Source organism: Panthera tigris, chromosome D2, assembly GCF_018350195.1.
Source record: "Panthera tigris isolate Pti1 chromosome D2, P.tigris_Pti1_mat1.1, whole genome shotgun sequence".
Lineage (NCBI taxonomy): Eukaryota > Metazoa > Chordata > Mammalia > Carnivora > Felidae > Panthera > Panthera tigris.
The window spans coordinates 32144433-32171773 of NC_056670.1; the positions used below are offsets into that span (position 1 = coordinate 32144433).

Sequence of the window (27341 nt, forward strand, 5' to 3'; positions counted from 1 at the left end):
CAACAAGACCAAAAATCCTTCTAAGTTGATCTCGGTTCTCCCCTCACATCAGGCCCCCCTCTCCTGGCCCCCCCTCTCTGGGGTCTCACACATGACGGTGAATAAGGGAAGCATGCTGACCGTCAGTCTGTAGGCTGCGACCGCATCTGTGAATGTCATTCTTGTGAAAAATGACGCCAAGGGGAAGAGTAATCAGAACATCGCCAGTGGGTGGTGTTTATAAAGTTTTTATTTTCTGTTTTCTTAAAAATAACATTTGATTTCCTTTATGCATGTGTGGGGTGTACTTGTTTCCTTAGGCTGAGTAATAGGCAGATAGAGACAACACGAGGCGGGGTCCCCAAGTGGAGGGGGTGCTGGGGGTGAGGGGCTGGGGACACAGGGGAAAGGGAGAGGGTGGGGTGACTCACGGGACGCTTGAGTGCCCATCAATGCACACACACGGTCTAACACTTTGTTTTTCGATTTTTTTAAGACATCTAAAATTACTGAAAGATACGATTTCAGCACTTAAATATACAGACGGAAATCCAAGCACTTGAACACAATTCTTAACTCTAAGCTCAGTTATTGCACATAACACAATTTAAGTAGGCTTCAGGCTATAAAGCAGTTTGCTCTGCTTGGGACTTCCTCGGGATGTCTCCCGTCTCTTTTTGTGCCCCCAGTGTCTCTTCCCTGTGCCCCCCGCCGCCAGCCCACAGCCTCACAATGGTGCTGGGTGCCAGTACATTAGCCATTCGTCTTCCCCAAGGGCTGAGGTGAGGCTTTGGTGAAATGGAAGGTTCCAGCGCGGGTCCCATGGACTCCACCCACTCAGAGGTGAAGCCGGAAGCAGACAGAGCTCATGAAAGGCGCGGGGGTGGCCACTGACACCAGGGGGACAGCGTGGGGAAGGAAGTGTGACCACTGACCACATGTTGGTCACAGCACCAGCAGGACAATCGGGGGCAGTCATGATGCCCCATGGTGCCCTCATCAACTTCACCTTCCTCTTCCTCCTTCCTGAGCTCGGACGCCTTGCCTCCTTCCCCATCACCCTGAACCCTCTGAGTGGTCTCTCAAGGCACATTTGTTCTCTCCAACTCCAACTCCCCCATCTTAGGCATTCCTATCTCTCCCAGCGCCCATGGGTGAGGACGCCCGGGGTGGCCAAGGGCAGCTCCAGGGCCAGGCAAGAAACTGCTCTTAAATTTTGGCTGAGCTCTTTTCAACAGAGACCTAACGCCACTGCCCGCCTAAACCAGGGGAGAGAGGATATCCCAGTAGAAGGACATGAGAGGGGCCGGTAGCAGGCAGCTCGGTCAAGGGCATGAATCCGAGGAGCCAAGGAAGGGCCACCTTGCAACCTTGTTCGCGAGAAGACCTACAGCTTGTGTGATAAGTCACTTGGAGGCTGTCGACCCACTGGGAACAAGCTGCTTTGTCTAGCTTTGGGGGGCCTCAGTCTCAGAGAGTGGGGTGAAAAGCAGTGTGGGGGCTTCAGAGACAGGGCAAGGCGGGACCCCTGAGTCCCACCAGGGTCTAGTTCAGCGCCTTTTGCTTTCTTTCTACAACATATTTACAAGGTCATAAGAAACGTGCACAATCAGAAGACCCAGAGACAGAGAGAGCACGTGCCCCGAGGAGGGGAGGGCAACAGTGAGACAGGGGTGCCCCTTCCTCCCCACCCGTCCCCACCCGGGAACGCCCCAGCCTCCTCAACAGCCACTCCCAGCAACAGTTCTGGAAGCCTCAGCTGGGGCAGAGGGAAGAGACAGACAGACTCCATACCTAGCGAGAGCTCTGGGAAGCTTCAAGTAGCTCCAAGTGAGAGAGGGGTGGCCTGCTCAGAGGGCAGAGGGCAGTTCCCTGAACCGAGCCGGGGCCAGAGGGAGAAGGTGGGAGGACAGGGAGGGGGCTAGGGAGACGGGATGCGGGGCGGGGGTGGGGGTGGGAGCTGGCTCTGGAACAGTGTGACACCTTCACGACAAGAATCGTGCTGCTGTGCTGTGGAATGAGAAGTGGGGTTCATGGGGCTAACTGCAGTTTCACTATTTTCCCCAAGAGAAAACTTGGAAGATGTCGATTCCAGGGTGCAGTAAAAGGGGCAGACTAGGTGAGGTTCTTCCATGAGGTCCGACAGACACAGCAGATGCTGCAGAAGCTGGCAGGCACAGGCTGGAGCCTTGCCCAGGGAGCCATGCCTGGGGGGACACCACACCTGCTGCCCGCCCAGCACACAGGCACCCCTCCTCACCTCCCAGGCCCCCAGGGACGGCCCCTAGACTCTCGTACACACACACACACACACACACACACACACGCAGACACACACACACATACACACACTGTGCTCACTGCGCACAGAAGGGCATGAGAGGCCCAGATCCAGGTTGGAAATTCTTCAACAAAGGTGTTAAGGAATTTGCTTCAACAGGGAGAACGGGACAGATTAGAACAAAACATGGTTTCGTCATGCCATGGGGCATGGTTTCATCCATCCTGGCTCCCACCTGATACGGAGATTTGGGGGGACAGGGAGGCATGGCTTCAGATTCTGGTTGCCCCAGTCCTATCCCCTCTGACTTCACAACCTCTGAACACTTCAGAGCTTGGAGAAGCCCCTCCACTAGAGCAGCCTCAGGGGACCCTCAGAATGGTCAGAGGGTAACCCCTGGTGCTGGGAGGAGAGGGGATGGAAATGGGTCTGGCACCTCTGTCTTAAGGAGAGATAGAGAAAAGTCATGGCAAGTGGAACTTTTCTCCGCTTCTCCTTCCCCAGGTCTCAGGAACGACCTTTCCATTGGCCTGGATGGGAGAGGAGCATTTATTAAGGGGGCAGAGAGGAGGTGGGTGCACACCTGGCCAAGACCCGGCCTCTTCACCTGCTGCCTGATCCTCAGGCTCCCGGAGCGGACCAGGGGCACAAGGCCAGGCGGAACCCACCTGCGTAACCACTGCCCACTGCCTCCAAGAGAGCAGCCCAGACCAGGCCCCCACCTGAGGCCCACGGAGAGGGGCCCGGCTACTCCGGGGTTTGGCTCTCAGGGCTACCCTGCCTCCACTTCTCAGAGCTCCTGCCAGATCTGCAAAGGCAGACTCACCCTGGGCCCCTTTTCCTTCCTCCTCACTCTGCTCCCCACCCAGCAGCTTGGCAAGGCCACCCCCTGCCCCTGCCTCTCCGCCTCAGCCACCCTCGGTCACTCAGGCTTGGGTTAGGAGAGGAAAGTTTCTCCAGGGCCAGGGAACCCGGTGAAGAGAAAGGGCTCACTGCAGTAGGTGGCCCAGCCCACGTCATCTGAGGGTGGTGGGAGTGTCACAGCCAAACTGGCCCAGCCTTAGGAGGACTTCAGACAGCAGACAGCTCCCCGCCCTCCCTCCCCTCTGCAATAGGGACACCTAAAAAGCAGGGAGGGAGAGGGCAGGAAAGGGTAGGAGAAGGCAGGGCTGGTTGAGCCAAGATTAGCAATCAAGACAAGGAACCCCAGGTAGGGCAACCCAAGGGTGTCAGGACGGGCCCGAATGGGGCTTGGGACGCGGCAGGGAGCATCTCATTTCATCGATTTTGACCTTGTGGTATACGTGTGTGGATGTGTATTTAAAACCAACAGTAAATGGAAAGAAAACAGCTACAAGGAGGTCTTTGGAGCAGCGTGGACCAAGGACACGTTTGTCAGCGCATGCTACACGCACACACACACACACATTCACACGTCCTGGCCATACGTGCCACACGCGTGCCATGCACACTCACACACCCAGTCCTCCCCGTTGGAGCCAGGGTCCTTCCAGCTGTATTTTCCGGATCCATTCATAAGCCGCCCGCTTCTGTCCAGGTCTCTGCTGGCCCGTCTCCCCCGGCCGTCGGCACCCTGGCCCGCCACGGCTCTACCAGATGTAGCCTCCATCGTCCGCCTCGCCCGCCTCGCCCTCCTCCTCCTCAGCCTCCTCGCCTGCTTCCTCTGTCTCCTTCTCCTCCTCGTCCTCCCAGCCGACACCACTCCCAAAGTCCCCTGAGAAGCTCAGGATCTCGTCTGTGAAGTGAACGAGCCGAGGGGCAGGTCAGGACCCCGCCGGCCAGCCCTCCTCCCTGCTGGCGGGCGCCCCACAAGCCCTCCCAGGTGCAGGTCAGAGGGTCCCATGCTGCCGCCCGGCCCTTACCGCAGGCGGGGGTGCCGTGGACGCGCGTGCCTGGCAGCTCCTGGCCCAGCTGGTCCGCACACCAGCATTCACCACTGCCCTGGTCACACTGCGTCTTCTCGTAGTAGCCGTCCTCATCACAGCTCGGGATGAAGACTCCTGAAGGTGACAGGGCCCGGCAGGGTCAGAGCAGACGCGCCGGGGTGTGAGCTCTTTGGAGAGGTGGCCCTGGAGCTCTGGGCGTGAGTGGCAAGGGTCCAGACCCCACCAGAGCCCAGCCGCCCCAGGTACCAGCCACCCGACAAGGCCGGACGTCCAGGGCGGGACGCCCAGCATTTCTTCTGGCCTGACTCACGGGGGCCGAGAAAATCCGCCTCCCTGGTGTCACAGTGCTCAACACCCCCTATATCCTGCAGCAGCTCCTCTAGCCTGGCTGTCCTCTCCGGCAGTGCCCAGGCATCTCCCCTCAGCCTCAGGGCCCACCCATTTTCCCTCAGGCTCTAGAAGTGCGCCGCCTCTGTCCACTCAACAGACTTCTTCTGAGAGCACCGACCCAGACAGAGACTCTGCCCCTTGGGGGATGCGGGTGAGACCCACGTAGAAATGACAATTCCAGGCACCACAGGATGGGCACCTGGAGGCCCAGCAAGCATGCTCGGGGAACACAGACCAGAGAGGGGTGCTGCCAGCAGGAAAGAGCGTGGCTTCCTGGAGGAAGTAGCACTAACACCCGTCCCCAAAGGCCACTGGGCTCTCGGTCAACAAGGCTTCGTGGGGTGGTTCCAGCACTTGGTCCCATAGGCACCGATGCCATGGGCCCAATTAACTATGGGGCCCCAAGGGATCTCCCCTTGGCCCTCTGTCCCCTCAGTCACCACCATCTGCCCGTGGGGGCGCCTTTCTCACTGTTTCCCAAGATCCTTGAGCTTTTCCCCAACCTGGGCTGGCTCATTCTCATCCCTCAGGTCTTCCTTTGAAGACCAGCTCCCCACAGAGGTCTTTGCAGACCCCCAGGCTAATTTCTACCCACTGTGCTCTCCCTTGGCACCATACTTCCGCAAGCTACAGTCGGTAGTGCTATCTTTTTGGTGTGTCAACTGTGTGTTGTTTCCCCAAGTAACCTGTGTGCTTTATGAGGCCAGGGACCAAGTCTGTTTTGCCCATCACCTGGGCCAGGTCTACTGCCGGCTCTCTGGGGCTGGCGCCTAAGTATTTGCTGCCTACATGAACATCTGCTATGGACGGGGCTCACCTGAGTTTTGCACATACCCCTGCTGAAATGAATTGAACCTTCTGTATCCCACCCTCCAGCTCCAGAATGTATGGGCACAAAATTAGTGCTTAAAACACACTTATTGAGGGGCTGGTTGGGAGACCCTGTCCCACCACGAGGATAAGAACAGGAAGGGAGTTCCCTTTCCTGTCTTCCTAGGCCAGGGCCTCCTCTGGGCTCAATGTCTTCCATAATGCCCAGGAGCTGGAGTCCCTGCACCTCAGGGGGTCCCTGGGGCGGCCCTCCCCTGCCTCCTTCTCTGAGCCCAGCTCAACCCCCTCACCTGGCTTCTTCCTGGAAGCTTCCTGGATCTGGATGCGCTCCAGCTCCTCCAGGCAGGGAGGCTCTGTGGGGAGAAAAGCAGCCTCTGCTGGGGGCCATCCCATGGTGCTCGTGGGACTCATGAGAGGCCCCCAAGGCTTAGAAGCCCAGGCAGGAGGCTCTGCAAGATGAAAATACCCAGGCTTTGATTTGGGGAAGCCCCACAGTGGTAGTGGAATGCACTGATCCCTCTAAGGTCCTGAAAACCGACAAAGGGGCTCTTCAGTATAAAAAAAAAAAGCATGGAGACTCCAACTGGGGGAGGCCATTCCCTGGCTGCGGCATGGGCCGCAGTGCCCCGAGAGGCCCGGGGTTCTCTGAGGATGCTGGGAACTCATGGGATCAGGGTGCAGGATTCAGAAGAGGAGGTGGAAGGCACAGATTCCCCAGGGGGAAAGGCCCAAGGTTAGACAGAAGCCTGAGAATAACAGCAGCCAAATCTAACTTGCCTGTGACATTGAGAAGTCCCTAGCCCTTCCCAGCTAGAGGCCTGGCTGGTTGTAAAATGAGATCATTCTCTGGGGCGCCTGGGTGGCTCAGTCGGTTGGGCAGCCGACTTCGGCTCAGGTCATGATCTCGCAGTCTGTGAGTTCGAGCCCCGCGTCGGGCTCTGTGCTGACCTGCTGAGAGCCTGGAGCCTGTTTCGGATTCTGTGTTTCCCTCTCTCTCTGACCCTCCCCCGTTCATGCTCTGTCTCTCTCTGTCTCAAAAATAAATAAACGTTAAAAAAAATTTTTTTAAATGAGATCATTCTCTGCCTCCTACCCAAGGAGGCTGCTGTATAGGACCGACAGAGTGAGTTTCCCAGGCCTGGAAGGTGAATGTGCTGGGCAAGGCAGAGAGCAGGAAGACTGGGCAGGAGGGCCGCTAAAAGTGATCGAGGCACTTCACTCTGGCAGATGCATTTGTGATTTACACGGTGCTCTGCACGCAGATTTTCTCCATTCACCCTCACAATAGTCTCCTAGATCTGATGAAGAAACTGAATTTGGAAAGATTCAGTGACTGGCCCAGAGTCCCAAACCGGCCTATGGTGGAGCCCTAATAGAAGGCTTGGCCTCAGGCCGTGGATGCTGAACACCCACCAACCAGGCAGAACACCAGAGGCAGAGCACCAGGGCCTTCCCTACCTCTGGGCCAGCAGGTCAGCCAACCCCTTGGAACCTCAGTTTCCCCATTGGCGATGGTTGCCACTTGGCCTCAGTGACCTCTAAGCACATGTCCAGCTCTGGTTCAGAATATATAAACCTAGCAAATCATGTCCTATCTCTAAGGCTGATGGTCACTTACATGATCACAGATTGGGAGCAAATAATGTGAGACACTCCCAGAAGTGGAACCACTAAAGAAGCCAATATGGCTTCAGCTTTAGGATCCATCAGTTCCCTCCAAGGCCCCGAGGGGGCTTGGAAATTTGACATTTGTAGTTTTTACTTTCCCAAAGGGCATGTCCTCCAGGACCCACAAAATCTGGATCACCGAGGAGCTTGACAAGGAATGGAGTTAAAGCATTGGTTTCCCCGGGCTCTGACAGACATGGCACTGGAGAGGGCAGGAGGCAGGTGAGCTGGAAGGGGGACAGGGGGCCGGGGCCAGCGAGGCGCCACACTCACTCTCCCTCCAGAAGCAGAAGCACCACTCAGCGGTGGAGACACGGCCGTCCTTGTAGGTGTCGCAGGAATTGAAGAAGGGACGGATGCAGACCTCGTACTTGTCCAGGTTGATGGCCGCCAGCTCTGTCTGGTCCAGGAAGAGGTCTGCACTGGTATCCAGCTTGGAGAACATCCAGCCAATGGAATCCTTGCAGCTGGCCCCCAGGCTCTTATCCAGCCCTGGGGAGAAGGCCACGGTTAGGTCACGCTCAAGGTAAGCCATTTCATCCACCTGTCCACCCAACCCTTCTCCATCTATTCAGGGGAAGGGTCAGGGCAGCTCAGATTGTAACCGCGGGAGTGAGACACTCAAGAACGGCCAAAGGTCAGTCCCCCTGCCTCTACACAGGACTACACCTGAGCTATTCAAAACCCTGTTTGGGGAGCCCTTCAGGGAAGAGAATTTCCCGCCTTCCCGTGGCTACCCATTTCAGGGTTTAAGATCCTTCCACACTCGTCGAGAAGTTCTTCCTATTCGCTAACCTGAACCCCTCCTGCCAAGTTGCAGCCTACCTCCTCTTGTTCCAGGGTTAGGCCCTTTTTGAGGCTCAGGGTCTGGCAGGAGGTAGCACAAGGCAGGCTGGCTCAGTGCACCCCTGCCTCCCCATTGCCCTCCCCCCTCCCAGGCACAGCAAGAAGCTTCTGTACTACCGGCCAGGCTGGCCCCGCTGCTGGCAGAGCCATTTTGCTTGGCGTTCTCATGAAGGAGCTGGAACCAGTCCCGCAGCCGGTCCCCCAGGTCAGCCAGGTCTTGACCTGTGCAGGTCTCTGTAGTCGGTAGGAGGGGGAGAAACGGGCAGGGGTGAAGGTGGGGACGAAGCACAGCACGATCTCACTTTGGGATGCTGCCCGACAGGCCAGAGGCTGGGCAGTGGTCAAGGCGGAAGGGGAGAGAGAAATCACCCCTCGTCTTCCTCCCCCCGCAGTCCCTGGCACTGAGAACACACAGCACCTGCTCCCTATGCCCGAGCCCCAAGCGCCCCAGCCCCGCAGGTCCCTGTTTCTGCCGCTTCTCCCTTCCTGCTCTGACCATCCCTGAGCCCTGAAGGAGACGTCCCAGGAGACGCTGGCAGTGAGGCCTCCCCCAGCCTGGCTGTGGCCCAGCACTCTTCATTACCTGGCTTGCCATCGGTGGTGGACGGGGAGGTCTGCTCTGTGGGGCAGGGGCAGGGGCCCTCGCACCTCACGGTCAGCTGCTTGCTGCTCAGGCAGGCCTGCTGTTCCAGCTTACACTGCGCGGGAAGAAAGGTCAGGCTGCGCGATGGCGGGGCTCACCCGTGGGTCCTTGTAGCTGGGGGTCCTTCCAGCCCACCAGGCAGCCACAGCTGCCTTCCCCATTTTTGACAGGAGGGACGGTCCCCATGAATAGCCTGGAGGGCTAGCCCTGCCGGTCCCTCCGGGAAGCCACAGGTCCACAGTGGGAGGGGGCAGAAGGCCCTGGAAGGGGCCTCCCAGGGATTCAAAGGCTCCCACGAACCCTGGTCTGCACTAGCTTAATCTCTCTGCACATTTATCTTTCCCAGGACACCAGTCTCCCCGTACCCGCAGCCCCATCCCCTCACACCCCTCTATTTAGCTGCCTGTTGCCACTGCCTCCTTGCCTTCTGGCCTATCTTCCTTCTCACCACAGTCCCTTAGTCCCTGGGGAACTGACTGCTGGCCCCTCCCTCAATGGTCTTTGCACAGTTACCTCCGGGGGGCTTTGCTCAGCTCTGGACAAAAGCTGCCAGCTATGTGCTAACATCTGCTAATTCCCCCGGCCTTTACTAAAAACCCTGTGCCACAGCTGTTTGCTGAAGCCAGCCTCGGAGAGGGTCGCATCCACTCCTGGCCCTGAAAGTGTTTTCCTTTGTCGTGTCTGGCTTATCCCCGTGAGATGATGGCTACTAAGAAGCGGTCACAGTGTTTGAGATTCTCTCCCAGCTCTGCGAGGGAGGAATTCTGTCTCTCGTGCTCAGCAGAGAACATGGAAGCTCAGAGAGGCCCAGTGATGTGTCCAAGGCCGTGGGGCTGGGATGCAAGCCTGACGTCCTGATGATCTCTCCCTCCTTACTATTTACCGCCATGACCCTCAGACCACAGCTTCCTGCCCAAATCTTGCTCTGTCCTTGGGCTGTGCAACAGCACTCTTGTCCTCCACCCCCTCCCTCTGTCAGCTCACTGGGATCCTTTGTATCCCTCCCGCCTCCTCAGTGTACCTTCTGCCCTCAGCCTCTGGCTTATTCTCTCTCTCTTCCTTCTCCTCTCCCGGTGGCCTCACCCCTCCCCAGCTTCAATCAGCACCCATAGCGCGTGACTCTTAAATCCGCATCTCACCCCAAAAGGGTTCCTAAGCCCAAGAACCCAACCCTGGCTGACAGTGCCCTCCAAAAACCAAGCAACTACCACCTCCTGGTCCCTAGCAGAAGCAGTCACAGCGAGCACCTGCATTTCTATGGTACTTTAAAGTTTATAAGATGCTTTCACAAGGGTCTCATTTAACCCACATAGAAATCCTGTAAGGTAGGGATCCATTCCCCCACCAACCGTCGCCACTCCCTCCCACATGGTTGTCTCATGGAGGATTATTTCCTCCTGCCCCAGAGTGCCTGGTGCTTGCTAGTGAACACCATGCCCTCCAGGTGGGAATATGCCTGTGGAAAGATCCATCCGTCACCCCTGACGACTGGATGACACATCTCCTTCGTTCCAGAGCCCTGGGTACTTTCTTGAGGACCTCACCTCACTTACTCTGACTTGCAGTTACTTGACCACCTATGTCCTCCAAGCCCCACTGCCTACCTGCATCTGCCTAAGGCCAGGGGCAGGGTCTGGCTGGGACTCTGAGGCAGCCCTAGCCCAGGGCTCAGGTGACCCTTCTATGGTCAGCCACGCTTAATGCACCGACCAAGCACTTCCGGCTCTGTTTCAGCACCGGGAGCCCCACAGGAGGCCCTGGTCGAGTCGTCCTCTCTGTTCCCTGTGGCTTCAGGTGTAACCCCCCCACCCCCACACCTGGGGCCTGGGGTCCTCACCACTGAGCTGTAAGTGTGGCCGTCAGAGCCGCAGACGGAGGCGAGCGGGGCCATGTGACAGGGCTTACAGATGGTGTCTTTGTTTCCAGGGAGCTTCAGGGCAGGTTGCTTGATCCTACAGGAGGACAGGGGTGGGGAAGGCACAGGGATGGAGGCAAAAATGAGAGAGGGACACGCAAAGGGAAGGTTCGAGAGACCGGTTCTAACAAGAAGCTAGCCCTTGCAATCTGTAGCACATGTGGCCTCCTCCCTGCCCCGGCCCACCCTCTCCGTCACCCCCAGCTAGACCCTCCTCCAGCTTATAAGGGTGGAGCCAACCGGGCAGGGGACAGACCCCCAGCTTCCCCTTTCCCGTGGTCACTGAGTCCAACAGGGCCTTCAGGCAGCAACCCCAGGGCTGACTGCAAGATTTATCAGAGGTTGCAAACTGATGGCCCACAGGCCACGTCTGGCTCATAGACTCGTTTTGTTTGGCCACCAAGGGTTCTGTTTTTGAGTTATTCACCAACATTTACAAACTCTTCTATGGAAGAGTTCACATAGAAACCGGGATTCCTGGAGAAAGGGGAGGGAAATGGGACCTTTTCCAGGGGTCTTGGATCCTGGCAGGTGTTGTCCTTGGGACAGAGCTAATACCTTTCCCTCCTCTGCAAGCCTCAGAAGCTACAACCGTAAATATTTCATTAAGTCATTGCACGTCAGAGCTGGAAGGAATCTTAAGCCATCTGGACCAACCTACTTGTCTTATGGATGTGGACACTGAGTCCCAGAGAAGAGATATGACTTTCCCTGAGTCCCACACTGCTTGGTGATTGATCTCATACAGTGTGGTGGTTTTAAAATATGTCCACAGGTTATGTGACACTCTCCCTTCAAAAGATGGAGTCTAATTCCCTTCCCCTAGAGACTCACTCCTGATAAAGAGAAGTAGCAGAAGTAACAATGTATGATTTCTGAGACTAGATCATAAGTGACATTGTGGCTTCCTCCTTGTTCTCTCTCTCTTTTACATGCCTCACTTAGGGGAAGCCGGCTGCCACGTTGTGAGAACACTCAAGCATCCTTATGGAGAGGTCCGTATGACTAGAACCAATAGGCACGCGAGCAAGCCTGGAAGTGGATCCTCCAGCCCCAATCCAGCCTTCAGATGATGCAGCCCCAGCCAGCATCTTGACTGTACCTCATGACAGACCCTGAGCCAGAACCACCCAACAGAACCATTTTTAGATTCTTGACCCTCAGAAACCATGTGAGATAATACATTTGCTGTCTTAAGCACTAAGTTTTGGGGAAGTTTGTTTTGCAGCAATAGATAACTTACCACATAGGAGACAATCAGGCAAGCCCTTGCTATTTAAGCAATGCCCCAAGAACCGCCACCTCCCCAAGCCCCTCACCTGTGCTCCAGCTTCTTGCGGCTGATGCACATGGCCCGCTGGTAGCCCTGGGCAATGCACACCTTGTGACGGCTGCACTTGACCTTCTGGCAGGGATCCTTGGTGGTGTCTAGGGCTGCAAGGACACAGGGCCAGAATATAGGTCACCTAGAAATTAATGCCAGAGAGCCCAGGGACCCCCCAGCCCCACTGGGGGGAGAGGGAAGCTCCTCTCTCCAGCAGTCCTGATAACCAGAGCTCCTCAGCTCAACTGCCATCAGGGCCTGGCTGCCACAGAACCCCCAAGGCCATGGTCGGGATGTGCCCTCTTATCTTCAGGAGTATCAGTCATATTCCCTCACCTGGAAGGGGCACGTTACCTTCATCTCCTTGCTGATTGTCCTCCCAGCTCTTGATGTAGTCATCCTAAGGAAGGACACAGGGGTAAGGAAGAAGGGAAGGGCTAAGATTAACATCCTAGAGGCGAGGCCCAATTCCAGGGCCAAGAGGGAAGAGGGCTGGGACACCGCTCCCCCAAGCTAATTGCTGTCACCCCAGGGGCTGCCCAGACCCGGGCCTTGCTAGCTGCCTCTCCCAGAATTCTATCCCCCCAAACCCATTTCCAGAATCCCTCCGGCCTCTCCCTTATATTCTTTACCCCTCCATCCCATGCTGGGCGGTGCAGGGAGAGGATGCAGAGGGAAAGGAGAGGAGGGTGGGGTGCAGGGCTGCAGAGAGACCACAGAGAGACCCCGGGGGGTACTTACCTCTACCTCCTGGGGGATCCGGAAGCAGCAGCAGGAGATCACGGGAAATGGAGCAGGAGGAGAGAAGGGGAGATGGGGATTTTAGTGTGATGCCCACCCTTAGACCATGTGGTCCCAGTGCGCTCAGGCCTCATCATGTGACCGTGGGTGCTGGGCAATGGTCTTTGATTACTATACAGTTCTCTAAGCTCTATGGCCTTCAACTGGAGGACAGTATTCCTATGTCTTCACTACAGGGAGCTTAAGGCCTGGGCCCACTCAGGGCTGGCTTTAGGACCACTAGAGGTGAGGCTTTGAAAGCGCAAGGCCCCATCTCTCCATTGCCCTGGCCTGACCATCAGACAGATGTCTAAGGGACCCATAGTGCCCAGGACCAGTGATTCTCACACCTGTGCCCTAAGTGTCCCAGAAATGCCACTCTCTCCCTCAGCCAGGGTCTTTCCCTTGGTAGTCCCCTCCCCTGCCACCAGCCACCATGTGAGTGGGGCAAGAGGGAGGGCCTCTCTTCCACTGCACAGAGACTGTTTTCACTCAAGTTCTGACTTTCCTATAGTGTTTAGATGGTGCACTGAGAGAAAGGGGGGCTGTGGTCCTTCCCGATGTCAATGTTTTCCTCGGTTACCCTGGTCCAGCTGCAAATCCTCAGATTCCAGGGTCCTGAAAAAGCCCTCTGACGTCATCTGGACGAGCCCCCTCTATTTGCAGGAGAGGTTAGACGGCCCAGAGACAGGACATGACCCACCCCAGATCCCATTGTCTTAGAACCCAGATCTCCTGCACCCAGCACAGACCTCTCTTTTGGCTACAGCACACAGTCTCCAAGACCTAAGGCACAGGGAGATAGCCCCTCACTCTGCTCCAGCCACAAGGGCCTCCCTGGGCCCATGGATCCTACTGTGGCCAAGGCAGAGCAGCTCCCGCCCGGCCTAAGCTCACTGGCACAAAATCCCCAACTCCTTTCGGTTTCCCCACTAGCCCCTGTGGGGCAGAGGCAGCTGCTGAAACCAGCAAACAGCTCCCAAGGCGCTCCTGGTGGAAGCTCCGGCAGGCAGGCGGGGAGACAGCTTCTTGGGACCACAGGCTGGCAACACCACGGAGCCAGCTGCTGGCCTCCTCTGGATGGGGCTCTGGAGCTGGGGGGCGAAGGGGCATGAGAAGCCACGTGCAGCCGCACCCTTCATCCTGAGTCCCATCCACCCAAAGATCAGAGCTGTGCAGGGATGGAAGACAGAGGCCACGCTGAGGGGTGGGGGTGCGGGTGGGAAGGGGCCAGACCCTTGGCAGGCCTGGAGAAGAGGTCATGGGGTTCCCGCACTAGAGGGCAGCTACATGGAGGCAGCAACAAGCACCCACAAGTGCTTTGAAAGCCCCAGGGCTTTGAGGCCACTGACTCTGGAAGCTGCCAAGCATCAGGGGACCGGGCAGGGGCGAGGGCCCTTACCGACATGGCCTCCTGGGCGAAGGCCAGGAAGGGGCCGGGGCCAAGTGTATGCCTGTGTATGTGCTTCTGCACACGCGTGTGCATTCACGAGGGCCCTGGGTGCACGCGTGTGCACTCGCAGGCACACATTTGTAGTGTGTGTATGTGCTGGTGTGCAGGTCCTGTCTGTGAGCGTGTGTTCGCAGGCACACACGTGTAGGTAACAGCGCATGCTGGGTGTGCAAGGAAACAAGGACACTTCGAGGCAGCTCACCCAATGCCAGATGGTTTTTATCCAGAAACGAGGTTAACAAAGCCCAGTTCTGTGAGCAGCCCCCAGTTTTCCCACTTGGGTGCCAAGGCCCTCCCTCGGGCTTGGCCCTCCTGCCTCTTCCACACAGACAGAGAAGGCCAGGCGGGGCTGGGGGGAAGGAGAGGGAGAGAGACCAGCAGACCTCTCCCCACGAGGGCCTGGCTGTGCTAGCTCTGTGCTACCTGTATTGCCTTCATGGGTGTTTCTGTGCATTTTTGTCCATCTCCTCTGTACCCTTCTCTCTCTCCGTACCCTTCACTCTGCCTGTTCCTGCCCGCCGCCCATGTCTAAGCAGCCTTCACTCCCAGGAGAGTGGGAGCCGCCAGCCAGAGAGGGGGATGAGAAAGAGAGAGGGCCCCAGGGTCACACAGTCCCCATACTCCCCTTAGCAGCACACCGTGGGCAAGCGCCTTGACCTTTAGGAGCCCAGCACCCATCTCCTGGGACCACTCAGAGATTAAAGATGGTGTCTGAGGGGCGCTCGGTGTCCAGAAAGCACTCAACTAATAAAAGCTGTTATAGCAGAACAAGAGACCAAGGACTCTGGGCAGAGGAGCAGAAAAGGAGCAGGGAGAGGTCCCATGAGGAGCCCCTGCAAGTGAGGAGACAGAGCTCTCCCCCCAGCCCCCAGGGACCGCAAAGACCAGTGGAGTGTGAGGAGAATCACCCTGGGGCATCCCTTGGGGAAGGGTGATGGGGTCCTGTGGGTGGCACAGGGGCAGAGCCCAGGGATATACTCAGGGGACCCTGAGGTTGGGTGTGGGCTGGCACAATCTATAAGCTGAAAAGGAGGTGTTTGTTGGTAAGTGTGAATAATGCCTTTCAGTGCAATGGTGTCTATTTATGGCACCCAAGTGGGCTTATTAGCAGTTGTGACAAATGGCCTCATAAAGGCACTAGGGTCGTCTCAGGGAACAGGGGGCCTGGTGCTGTCCCGGCTTTGCTGCTCATCTATCGTGTCCTCCCCTGAGAAACAAGGATTCCGAAGAGCCCCTGCCCAGTGCTCTGGAGCGAGGGCCAGGCCAGAGGGAAGGTGGGTCCTGGGCTGAGATCCACATTTCTGGGCAAAGGAAGAGCACATCTATTTTACCCGGTTGATTTCAGCAGCCGTGACCACCCCTGCGCCCAGCGGTGCTCAGCACAGAGCAGACCTGTGGAAGAACTTTTGGAATGCAGAAGTGCACCACGACTTGTATTTCATGGGGCTTTCAAATGACGTCCTCTCCAAATAGTTTCATGTAACTGTCTTCCTTCTACCCTCACGATCCTGGGAAACCGGCAGGACCAATAGGATCAACCCCATAAAAAAGGAGGAAACTGAGGCCCAGGGAGGCAGGGCAGCCAGCCAAGGGCCAGAAGACAGAGGAACAGCCGAGTCAGGACCCCTCGGACGACCCGACGTGCGTAGGTGAGGCCTCGCTCACTGAGAGAGGAACAGTCTTGCACTGAGAAGGGGGTGCAGAAGAGGTAGGGAGGCTTTTGGGCTCGGAGGCTGCTCTAAGCTTGGCTCCCTGAGCATCCTCGGGGTTAAGGGTCCTCCTCTGTGCCATGTGGGTCTCAGCAATGGCTGCGCATTAGAACCACCTTCCGAACATGTTAAAATGCCCGTATGGGTGGGCTGGCTCTGGTAGAGCCCTCACTGGTGCTGAGCAGCTCTCCAAGGTAGGGTCCTTCCAGCTCTGCACGTTGGGTCTAATGCTGTCCTCATCTCCTCTGGCGTTGTCGCCCGTAACGTAGGGCCTCGGGGAGGAAAAAGAGCAGCTACTCCCTCCCTCTGAAGGCGCCTCACACAAAGCAGATGCTCAGTGCGCCAGGCACAGGCTGACTCACGGGAACCCGGGCTCTCCGCCTTCTCCCGTGGCGTGCACATCACGGCACCCTCGCCAAGTTTACAAGAGCAAGGCAAAGGCCATGCTTATCATCTGCACATCCTGTCCACCCCACCCGCTGTCTCCAGCCTGCCTTCCTCCCCACCGTGCCCCTGTCCCACCTTGCCAACCCCAGCCTCAGTCGCTGCCACGTCCCCGGCGGGTCTCCCACCGTTTGTCCTCGACACGGCCACAGCAACAGGGGTCCTTCCAGACACAATTCTGACCACATCTCTCCCTCCTTAAAACTCTTCACTGAATATATACTTCGTTCTCATTTTGAAAAAAAATCCTAAAGGTTAGTAGGTAAAAAGGATTCGTAGCAAAATGTTAACATGGTTTGCTCTGGGGGATAGGAATACAAAGGATTTTGGCATCTTTCTGCTTTTTTCCAAGTTTCCAAAATTTCTACAATGTGAACATGTTTTACTTTTTTTTTTCTTTTTCACTTAAAAACATTAAAAACAATGTTTATTTATTTTTGAGACAGAGAGAGACAGGGCATGAGCGGGGAAGGGGCAGAGAGAGGGAGATACAGAATCTGAAACAGGCTCCAGGCTCTGAGCTGTCAGCACAGAGCCCGACGCGGGGCTCGAACTCACGAACCGTGAGATCATGACCTGAGCTGAAGTCAGATGCTCGACCGACTGAGCCACCCAGGCGCCCCAAAACATTTTTTTTAAGTAGGCTTCACACCCAGTTTGGGGCTTAAGCTCATGACCCTGAGATTAAGACCTAAGCTGAGATCAAGAGATGGAATGCCTTGGGGCACCTGGGTGGCTCAGTTGGATAAGCGTCTGACTTCAGCTCAGGTCATGATTTGAGCCCCGTGTCAGGCTCTGTGCTGACAGCTCAGAGCCTGAAGCTTGCTTCAGATTCTGTGTCTGCCTTTCTCTCTCTCTCTTTCTCTGCTCCTCTCTCTTAAAAATAAATAAACATTTAAAAGTTTTTTTAATAAAAAAAGAGATGGAATGCTTAATTGACTTTGCCACCCAAGTGCCCCACTTTTTCTTTTTAATTTAATTTTTTTTTAAATTTTTTACGTAAGCTCTATGCCCAATGTGGAGCTTGAACTCACAATCCCGAAATCAAGAGTCACATGTTCAACCAACTGAGCCAGCCAGGCACCCCAGTGAACATGTTTTACTTTCTAATGAAGGGAAAAAACTACAATAAATACTGTATTTAAAAATCCTCACCGTTCCCGGTCACCTACAGAAGAAAGCCTTCTCTCGATCTGTTCCTGGCTACGCCAGCCCCATGTCCTTTCAGCCGATGCTTCAGCATGGCCAGACCTCGGCATAGCCTCCTTCCCCAAGTGGGATGTGTGTTTGCATCCAGCCCCAGAATTTCTATTCCTTCAAAGCCCGACTCGGGCATCATCTTCCCTAACCTGGCCCCATAGCTAGTTTTCCTTCGGGCCAACTGCAGCTGGTAGCTTATTATTCTTCCAGTTATACCAAGGGATGCCCTTGCTTCTGCCCTATTTAGATGGCCGTTCCTTGAGGGCAGACACCTTATAAAAGTCATCTGTCTGTGCCCAGCACCTAGCACCTAGTAAAAATACTGCTAATAACAGCTAATATCTTTTCAGCAATTACCACTTGGCAGGCATTGTGCTAAGCACCTTATATCATCGGCTCAGGTACTTACTCGTTACAACAACCCTGAGAGAAAATTACTATTATTATCCCTGTTTCTAGACGATAAAATCGAGGCTTGGAGAGGTTAAGTGACTTACGCAGGATCCCATATCAATTGCACAGCAGGGGATTGGCACCCCTCCCACCACCCCCCAGAACTGGGATTCCGGAATCCATGCCCCTAACCAGGACTCCATACCGCTCCATAAACCCATAAACTTTAGCAGGTGAGGAAAGTCCCAGGCCAGGGGCTGGACCTGGAGGCCCAATCCCAGCTCATGGATGGTTCCTCCCACCACACCAGCTCCGCTTCAACCCCTAGACGGGGAGTCCTGTAGCCAGAGGAGGGGCTGGCAAGGGTGGGGAGAGACACCTGGACCCAGTCTTCTTCAGGCGCTTCCCACAAACCCCTTCATAAGCCCCCGGTTCTGCTGGTTTGGAGCTAACCCATCTCCTGCTTTGATCTCTGCGGCTCAGCTCGGTTGCCATGGAGACAGGGCCCACTGTGCCAAGCTGGGGGAGAGCTGGTGGTATGTGCGCAGGCCTAGCCGGGCTTAGGGGGCGCATGCTGGGTGTTTCCAAGCGCTGTTTACTTCCTGTCATTTTAATTAGCACCCAAATCACCCGCTCACTTCACAGCTTGAATTAACCCAATCTCTCCCAGCCTCTCCATCTGGTGAGGGAGACGGGACACAACAGTGAATGTAGCAGAAGAAGAGCAGCCCCCGGGGCCCGGGTGTATTGGGCTAAAAAGCACCTGGGCAAATCTCCACCTGCCTCTTTGCATCAGAGTGTGATGGGGAGCCTGACGCCCCCGCCCCCCCCAACGTGGAATCAGGGCACTGGGCTCCCGCCTGGCCTTGCCTCTGACTGCCAGCAAGACAGCCTGCTGGAATACTGCCCTCCCCGTAGCCCACCTCTGTGTCCATAAAATGGGCAGGCTCCCTTGCCTTCCACCCTGAGCTGCAGGGGGACCCAGTGCAACGTCTCAGAAACTGCGTCTTCAGAAACTGCGGAGCACTGCACTTTCAAAAGCCACGAAACAGGACCACTGAAGCCAGGGTTCCAGTGGGAGTGGAGGGGGGCAGAGGCGCTTTTGGGTCTCACGGTCACGGTGGGGGCCTCAAATATAGACTTTGGATATTGTCACCGAACGAGGCAGAGGCACAGAGGCACACGAACAGGACAGAAAGATGTTCATCGTGAGACTTTAAACACAGCACAACTTCTGTAACCTTGTTAGGGCATTTCTTCATTTTTTAATAGATCAAGAACCTCTAAAAATGTAAGTGGGCCAGGCCCCTCTCAACCTCCAAAAGGCCTGGTGCCCAGCACTATTTTTGCCTCATTCCTCAGGCAAGGGAGCCTCCGATGAAGCCCAGTCCCCATGAGAAGGCCCAGGAGTGGGGGGGGGGGCACTTGTGGCTGGGGCCTCCTCCCACCGCCCCCCACCCCTACAAACAGCCAGAGGAGCACTGAGTGAGGGACCCAGAAAGGAGTGAGGAGGGGCCCAGTGCGGGCCATCTAGGCTCCTTCTCAGCTAAATACTGACTCCTGCGTCACATACCCAGGCAGGAGGCATCTTGAGGGGGCAGTGCCTGCCCTGTGGAGGCTGTGAAAACAGGAGCAGTCATTAAATATTTGTTCCTCTCTCAGAGGGAGTGGCAGGGGCTACGTATTCGGCCTGAGCAAACAGAAGGAGACAGGCATCTGTGAGACTCTCGGCCTCCACCCCTTCTCCCCTTGGAGGAATTTCCTTGCAGGGCCAAAATGTGCTTATCACTCCCATCATGCCAAGGGCTCCACCTGGCCGCAGGTATGCAAGCACCCCTGCCCGTACTCCACGGGCTTGACCTCTCCACTGCTCTGGGCATCACAGCCACACCCCCGCCCTTGGGTTTCTGGTTCTAGGTGGCAGCCCCAGGGGTCCATAAAGGGCAGAGAGGACAGGGGCGGGGTGCAAGGGAGAGGAGGTTGGAAATTCTATTCTGAGCTGCCTTGAGACCTCGATTTCCCTTCTGGAACATGAGTGGAGACAGGATTTACTCCCCGAGGAAACACAGGCATGGTGTGAGGAAAGAACACAGGGCTGAGAGGGGAGAAGGGTTCTCAGGTGCCTGCACCTCTCTGGGTCTGTGTCTCCATCTGTAAAATGTGGGAGCTTGTGCTTTAGAGCCACTGAGGCTCCATGGTTCTGCTCCCCCAGCTCTTCCAAGCTGAGAGCTCTGAGAATAGAGGGGAAAGAGCCTGAAGTTCAGACTCCTACAAGGGAACAAGGGAGCAGGGGAAGAGCCAGAGGGTGTCCTTCGGGTAGAGGTAAGACACTGGCCAGGCCTGGCTTATCCGTCTAGCTGAGTGAAGCCTTGACATCTTTTCTGATGTCAGGGAAGAGAGTTGGGGGGGCAGGTGGCCCTGCCGTGGGGAAACTGTGCCCTGCCTGCGAGAGTCCTGTGCTTAGCTGCTCCCGGGTCTGACAGGTGGATGGACTGCTCTGGAGACATACTGAGGATGGGGAGGAGGCTGAAAGGGCAAGGCTGGCATCAGCCAGGTCCAGGCCCACAGACACAGGGGCTGAAGGACAATCTTCCTTCAAGGCATCATGCACTCCCTTCTCCTCCAAATGAATCATTGGAGAGTCAGGGTGCCAGGGTTCTAGTTGGACTGCCTCAACCTTCCAGGGTCCAGAAAGAGGAAGAGAGCTCCCCAGATAAGCAACATGGCTCAGCCCAGAGCCCCAGCACCCACCATGCTGCTACCCAGAGAGGACGGTGAGGAGGGGGGCTCACAGGACGAGTTAGCTGAGATCCTTTCTGGCACATTCCACAATGCATACATCTACACTGAGCACCTACTGTGTGCACACACCCCCGGAGGACAGGGGGGTAAGGTGCGCAAGTAGTCTGTCCCCAGATCCTGCCCTCAGGAGTTTAACCGTGGGAGGAACGTGATAAACACACATTAAAAAGGCCGGCGGGAGGACTTTTGAGATACAAGCCCACAGTGGAGGTGATATCGCGAGGCAGTGCCAACACGTGCCAAATGAATTTATGACCAATAAATACCGTGGGAAGCCTGAGGAAGGGGCTATACCTGCAAATGAACTCTGGCTGAGCCCTTAGGAGCTAAGAGGCTGTCGCATGTCAAGAACCACAGCACCCCACAGCCTGTAGGTGGGCCTAGGTCTGCCCACCAAGGTGAGGTACAGCGGTGTATCCAGGCCTAGGCCTAGGCATACAGTTTCCCTGTTTACAGCCCGAAGAAGACCCATGTTTCCTGCAGGGAAACATACACAGGGGCGTAGGACTACCTCCTGGTATTTGCCCCAAGATATCATTAAGGCCCCATTTCTCAGGTTTCTCTGTCTCTGGCTAATGCAAACCCTACCCTGCTCTGGTCACAGATACTTCCTCTGGAGCAAAGAGAAAGTCCCTTCCCTCAACCCAAAGACTGTGCTGCCCAGCTCGTGGGAGAGGCAGAGGAGGGTGGGTGGGGTACGTCTTCGGGTGAAGGGGCTGTTGACTGACTCTGGTGCCATCCTCCTAGAGTCAAAGAATGATAAGAGCTCTGTAGATGCTTCTGTTAGCCAGCCCATTAAACCAATGGGAAAATCAAGGGCTAGAAACGGGAAGGAGCTCTCGCAAGGTCACACAGCTAGTTCTGTCCTCCCATGAGGAAGACAGGCTGAGTGTTCTCCCTGGGCCCTTGGGGCAGGATAGCATGCTTCTGCTCCTCTAGACAGACTTCTGACCTTCTGGAGAATGGGAGGGGGTGGTGTTGATCTTCCACCCTCTTTAGCCTCCCTGGAAGATGAGAGGACCATACGACAGCCTCTCCAGGCAAAGAGTGCTCTTCTCTCCCTCTCTTCCCAAGGCTTGGAGCCCCGCCGGGTGTTCAAGTGCCGCTCACCATGCTGACGCAGCTCTGGGAGATGCCAGCCCCTCCAGTTGGGAGAGGATTCAAAATCAGAATGCGGAAGGAGGCCAGGAAAGGACCTACCCTCCCATCCCCAAATCCCAATTATGGAATCCATTCTGACCCAGTTTGGGGTTCTTCTCACACACCCACACTTATTCACAAACACCTGTGCAGCTCATTCCCACACTTGCATCGATTTAGGTGTATGGAGTGGGGAGAGGGGAGGGGTGGTGATAAGGGAGCCCCTTTGTGGCTAAAACCTGTTACTGGCTTACTTGGTGGTCACAAAACTGTGAGAATCATGAGTAACCAGCAGGCATGACTTCCCTGAGCCAGCTCCCAGGATCAGGTGAAGCCCCTGGCACAGGGTTGGTGCTCAGATCTGCAGCGAACGAGTGAGTGAGTGAGCATACATCAAAGTCTTTCTCATGGGGACGGAGACACAGAAATGATGATCCATCTGGCAGTTTTCGACGGGGCTGGAGAATGCCTGAAATGGGTGCCCTGCAGCCCTCTGACCAGATGCCTCCATGCTTACACATTCGTTTTAGCCTCCCAGCCTGAACCAAAGCTCAGAGAGGGGATGTGACGGACCTGGCATCATTTGGCCAGCCAGTGGCAGCGTCAGAACCTGAACCCGGGCCTTCCAACTCCCAGGCCGGAGCTCTCCTAGCATACTGCACTCCTGCCTCTCCTGGATAGAGAGCGGCCTTTCGGGTCTCACTAGGTCACGGGATGGGGAGCAGGCTGGTGGCAGGCTTTGCCCCCCTCTTCCTAGGAGGAGTGGCTCCAGCCCAGGGCAACCTTGAAGGCTCACAGGGGACAAACTAGGGGAGACTTCTTTCTTCCCATTTTTCACTAAGGGTTAGGCCTAGAGTTTCCCTAAAAGCAGATTTTAATCAGATGACCTGGATTCAAATCCCAGCTCTACCACTTACCAGCTATTCAACCCCTGGGTAAGTTACATTCCTTAACTTCTCTGTGCGGGGGCGCTTCTTCAACCATAGAATGGGTGCATCACAAACAAATGATAAATAGCTCACGGGTTGTTGAGGGGCACGAGAGGCAATGCAGATCAAGTGTTTACTGCAGGGACTGGCAGATGTAAGCACTCACCACAATCGGTGATTCAAGGTACGTTAGTTAACTGCATGCCTCCTGGGGGCCGAGCACTGTGCTAGACGCCCATAAATATCATTAAAGTTTAATGGAGGTGGAGTACAAAGTAGAGAAGAGCCAAGAAGAAAAAGAACACTCAGTGCTGCCCAGCCAGGCTCTTGGAGCCCGCCGGGAAGAATGCTGTGTAATGGGCCTGCCTCCTCTCACGTGTCCATCTCTATCTATGAGGCCTTGGATGCTCTATTCCGAGACCTGTAGTCAAATCCCACCCAGTTCTGCAGGGAGGGAATCTGGAGATAATAGCACTGGGGAGCAAGCCTCTGAAAAGCCCAGGCCTGCCTAGGGTAGAGCACAGCTAGATCCCAACCTCCTCCTCTCCTCTGGCATGACGTTCTCTCCTCCCTGGCAGCAAGGCACTGGGCATTAGAGGAAATCTACCCAAGCACAGGATGCGAGAGCCCTGCACCCACTGGAGGCGAGGATTACTCTGCTGGTAAATCCTGCCTCCCTATAATCCTAGCGCTCAGAGAAAGAATGCGAAACTGAACTCCCTTCTAACCAGCTCAGGCCAATTCTATGTTGCAGCAGCTGCCCACGCTTTCTTCCTCTTCTTCATCCTCCTGACCTCTTCCACGTGATTCCCTGAGTCTTCTCCCCTCAGTTCAGTCAACAGCATTTAATGAGACCTGTCCCTCACCTTCCGTACTGACTCCTCCATCCTCTTCCCCAACAACATTCCACTCCTCCCGCTTGCTTCCCTTCTACTGAGGGAAAACGGGGGGGGGGGGGGGTGCTGCGCCATTTTGTGGTTATGAACTAGGTTCTGGTTCGACCTGGCGATGCCAGGATCCTTTGAGGATCCAAGGGGCATATTTTCAGGAAAGCTGCCCTGATGAAAGGTATATAAAGCCCTATGTTACTGTGAACAACTAGAGGGCCTTCAGGCTTTAGAGTATGAAGCGGGGCCTCTACTAACAGAGAAGGGATGAGAAGAGTCTACAGTGGTGGCACAGTCCCTGTGGAAGGTCTGAGCACTGCACAACTCCAGGGGGCGCCATTCATACTGTGGCACCTCTAGAGTTGTGCAATGCAGTGGCTCTGAGCTAGCAGCCTCCTGCCCTTCTGCAGAAGCTGCCAGTGGAACTCCAGAGCCAGACCCTCCTGCCCAGCTTTCTTTGTCCTCCTCTCCCTGATTCTGTCTTCCCAAAGCCAAGGCTACCTTAAAAGGTGTTTTAGAGGACACTATAAAAGCCTGAGGCCACCCAAATTAATACATGCCCTAAAGCTTTCCATGGACCCTATGGGGTCAGGTCCTGCAGAATTTCAAATCTGCTGCCTTTCCTGTGATAAGCATTGGAGGAAGGAGGAAGTGATTGGCACCAGTACAGGGAGACAGGTGGGCAGCCTTGTGTCAGGGGGCCAAGCAGTCAGTCATTTATCCTCACCTACAGAGTTGGCTATTGGAAGCAGGTGGAGGAAGGGAGATGGGGAGGCATCTTTATTTTTACACCTTTACTGTTCTGATTAAGCATTTCTTTTCCCTCTGACCTTCACCAGTCTCACTTTGGAAGATCAAACAGCCAGCGAGTCAGAGGGAGGCCTGGACTGATGACACGTGGATTTGGGATGGACCAGCCTGCGGCCGCCCCCTCGCTGCTGCCTGCTGCCGTGGGGCTGCTTCCCAGGCAGCGGCAGGCGGTTGCAGCTAATCTGTGCTGGGCCTGCAGGGGCCTCGGAAAAGGCCTCGCTGAGGGTCCTGCCTCCCTTGGCTGGATGAGCCGTACGTAGGAGGGGCAAACTGCCTGCTCTGGGGCCCTGGCCACTCTGCCCCAGCACCTGGCTGAATGCGATTCTTTCTGATGAATTACAACCTACCCTAGACTTTGAAGAGAAACTGGCACTTCTCTCACCATAACAAAAAAATCCTTATCTCTGCCTCTTTCCATCATTTGGCTGGAGATCATATGAAGCATGTGTGTTTTAAACACATTTCTAAGGAACTTCTGGACGCACACAATTTAAGAGAAGATGAGAAAGGTCACCGGTGTGGTCAGTGTTGTACCAGGTGGGTCTGATGAGGGAATGTGGCAAATGAAAAGCAAGAACTGGGGTCATATTAGAGGCATCTGAGAGCACTAGGTGGACAGGACCAGCGTTCTCCTCTGGTGCATCCGCATCCGGGCCCATCCTCCACCTCACACCCCGCCCCCCCTTCTCTGGGTCCCAGCCACGCCCTCTGCTCTCCGCCCCCGCCCCCCTCGCCCCAACTTCCCCCTTCTGGGAACGCAGCCTCTGGTTTCCCCTCCGATCTACAGGTGCCCGTAAACAAAGTGCTGCAGCAACGCCAGCGCCAGCGAGTCCGCAGCTGCCTCCCCAACCCCCACCAGGCTAAGTTCGGCCCAAGGTTAAGCCAGGGTTCGGGCAGGCGTCCGCGAAGAGACCCCAGACCCAGCTCTTGGGCCCTCCCCTCTGGTTTTTCAAGGCCACCGGGCTCCGCAGTCTTCCCTCTGGATGGGAGCCGCTACCTACTCTGGGCCAGGCTCCCCCACGAAAGGTTGGTCCTGGAAAACCAGCCTCCATGAGTTCGCGCCACCCTGCATGGGGACCCCAGACCTGGCTCTGGTGGCCACCCAAAGGTGGGCTCGGCTGTTTTCGACTGCTGTCACCCGCCCCCAGTCATGGACACGCCTTTCACCATGTCGCCTAATGAGGATTGCTAGGACACCCCCCCCCGCCCCCCCCCCCAACTCAAAGCCCCAACCAAGGGCTCTCTCCCCTCTGTCCTCCCTCCCCCAAAGCCCAAGGTGGGAACAGAGGGCACTCGCACAAGACGATGCTACCTTCCCGGCCGCACCCAGACCTGCCCCTTCTGCAGTGCCCCGTATGTGGAGCCTGCAGCATCCACCCGGCTGGGGGCAGGCCTGGGGGCCTCCTTTTTTTTGCCACCAAAAAAAAAAAAAAAAAAAAAAAAAAAAAAAAAAAAAAAAAAGGGATCTGGTCGGGGGTTCAGCCGCAGCCGGGGCCCCCACCCCTCCCGTCCTGCACCCCCATTGCATCCCGCGCCCCTCTCCGCGCCCGGCCTGCAGTGGAGACAGCGTCTGGAGCGCGCGCCCCTGGAGCAACTCCTTGCCCAGGACTCGCCCTGGGTGGTTGTGGGGCTTGGGGTCCTGGGCCCGGGGGCCTCGGGGAGGGGGCGCCGAGCCGTCCCGGCGACGGCCGGCGGGAGCCGGGTGGGTGCACGTTGTTTACTCTCGGTGCGGTCAGCCGCCCGGGCTGCGGACCGGGTCGCTGCGACGTGCAGCCGCCGCTCCGGCGCCCGGGGCTCTGCTCCGAGCCTTCCTTCCCAGACCCGCGCCCCCGGCCCTCGCGGCCCTGCAGACTCACGTCTCGGAAGCGGTTCCAGTGCTTGATCTTGCCGCTGTACTGCGAGATGGACGACAGCCATTGCTCGTCCTCCATGAAATTGCCGGGGGTCTCGCCCTCCTTGAGCCCTTTGGCGTCGCCTTCGGCCAGGGCAGCCGCGGCGAGGAGCAGCAGCGGCAGCACCAGCCGCCCGCAGCCCGGGGCGCGCATCGTGGTCAGGGTCCGACCTCGGCGGGGGGTGGGGGGGTCTGGACTTCTGCAGTATTTTAATGTCCTTCCTCCCACCCCGCGGTCGGAGAAGCAAACGCCGTCGTCTTCTTCCGCCCTCCTCCTGCGGTCTGACTCCGGTGACAGACGGATAGTGGGTCGCGGCTGAAATGTGACCTGGTTAGGAGATGCACTTGTCTGAAAAAGCCCAGCGCTGGACGCGGAGAGGGAGAGAAAATCAGAGAGGCTGCGCCAGCAGGGGCCGTGTCTGTAACTGTAGCATCAGCATCACGTTTGACATCATCATACCTGGTTTAAAAAAAAAAAAAAAAAAAAAAAAAAAAAAAAAAAAAAAAAGGAGGGGGTAGATTTCAAAGGGAAGCGCTAGATGAGAGCGCCAAACGCCAGCCAACCGAAGCAGAACCCAGCCCAGCTAAGCACTTGGGGAGTTGCAAACCAAGGAATCCAACGCCCGAGATGTCCCCGATGTCTCTCCAAGGGTGGAGGGCAAGAGAAAGCGCCCCGTGGTCTCCCCAGGGAAGATGGGAGTGGGGAGGACACAAATCTCTCCAGTTACAAAGCCAGCCAGGCTCAGGTGTCTAAAAGGGAATTTGGCCACAGACACTGTCTCCCCTTGCCTGCCACCCAGAGGGGCCTGTGCCACAGCCCTGACAGCTGGCTTCCTGCAGACTTATGGCTCTAACAGTAATGGGTGACTTCGTTAAGACAAAAGCCATATAACAACTGGCTGCCCCAGAACTATTGCTTCCCAGCCCCGTGTGCTCTTTTCAAGGCAAGGCCTGAGCACTGAATGGCTGGTAAAAGAGGCAGATGTCCTTCTCCCCAAGCAGCTGTTTAAGGGCCGTCACCCCTTTTGTTAGCTCTTCCTAAGGGCAACCCTAAAAGGCAAACACGTTTGACCATTTCATCTGTCTTGAGGCTGCAAATTTGGAAAAGGCACATTTGTT

General features: G+C 56.2%; 1 protein-coding gene across 1 annotated transcript; it reads right to left on the bottom strand.

Annotated features, from left to right (window-relative positions):
- Nucleotides 1-211: 211 nt before the first annotated feature.
- On the bottom strand, nucleotides 212-26664 carry SPOCK2 (SPARC (osteonectin), cwcv and kazal like domains proteoglycan 2). Its single transcript, XM_042960045.1, has 11 exons — nucleotides 26188-26664; nucleotides 12526-12534; nucleotides 12139-12184; nucleotides 11780-11894; nucleotides 10383-10497; nucleotides 8486-8600; nucleotides 8020-8136; nucleotides 7330-7548; nucleotides 5679-5741; nucleotides 4144-4281; nucleotides 212-4016 (listed from the first exon to the last, which is right to left on the bottom strand). The coding sequence occupies exons 1-11, from the start codon at nucleotides 26374-26376 to the stop codon at nucleotides 3871-3873; spliced, it is 1272 nt and encodes a 423-aa protein (XP_042815979.1). The 5' UTR covers nucleotides 26377-26664; the 3' UTR covers nucleotides 212-3870.
- Between the last annotated feature and the right edge of the window lie 677 nt (nucleotides 26665-27341).

What these genes read in the sequence shown, in the direction of transcription:
- SPOCK2 (XM_042960045.1), bottom strand. Translation starts at nt 26,376, where the DNA reads ATGCGCGCCCCGGGCTGCGGGCGGCTGGTGCTGCCGCTGCTGCTCCTC. An exon ending in CACCACCGATGGCAAGCCAG is followed by an intron (nt 8,137 to 8,485) that starts GTAATGAAGAGT and finishes TACCGACTACAG; the next exon opens with AGACCTGCACAGGTCAAGAC. An exon ending in CAGCGGGGCCAGCCTGGCCG is followed by an intron (nt 7,549 to 8,019) that starts GTAGTACAGAAG and finishes CCTTCTCCCCAG; the next exon opens with GGCTGGATAAGAGCCTGGGG.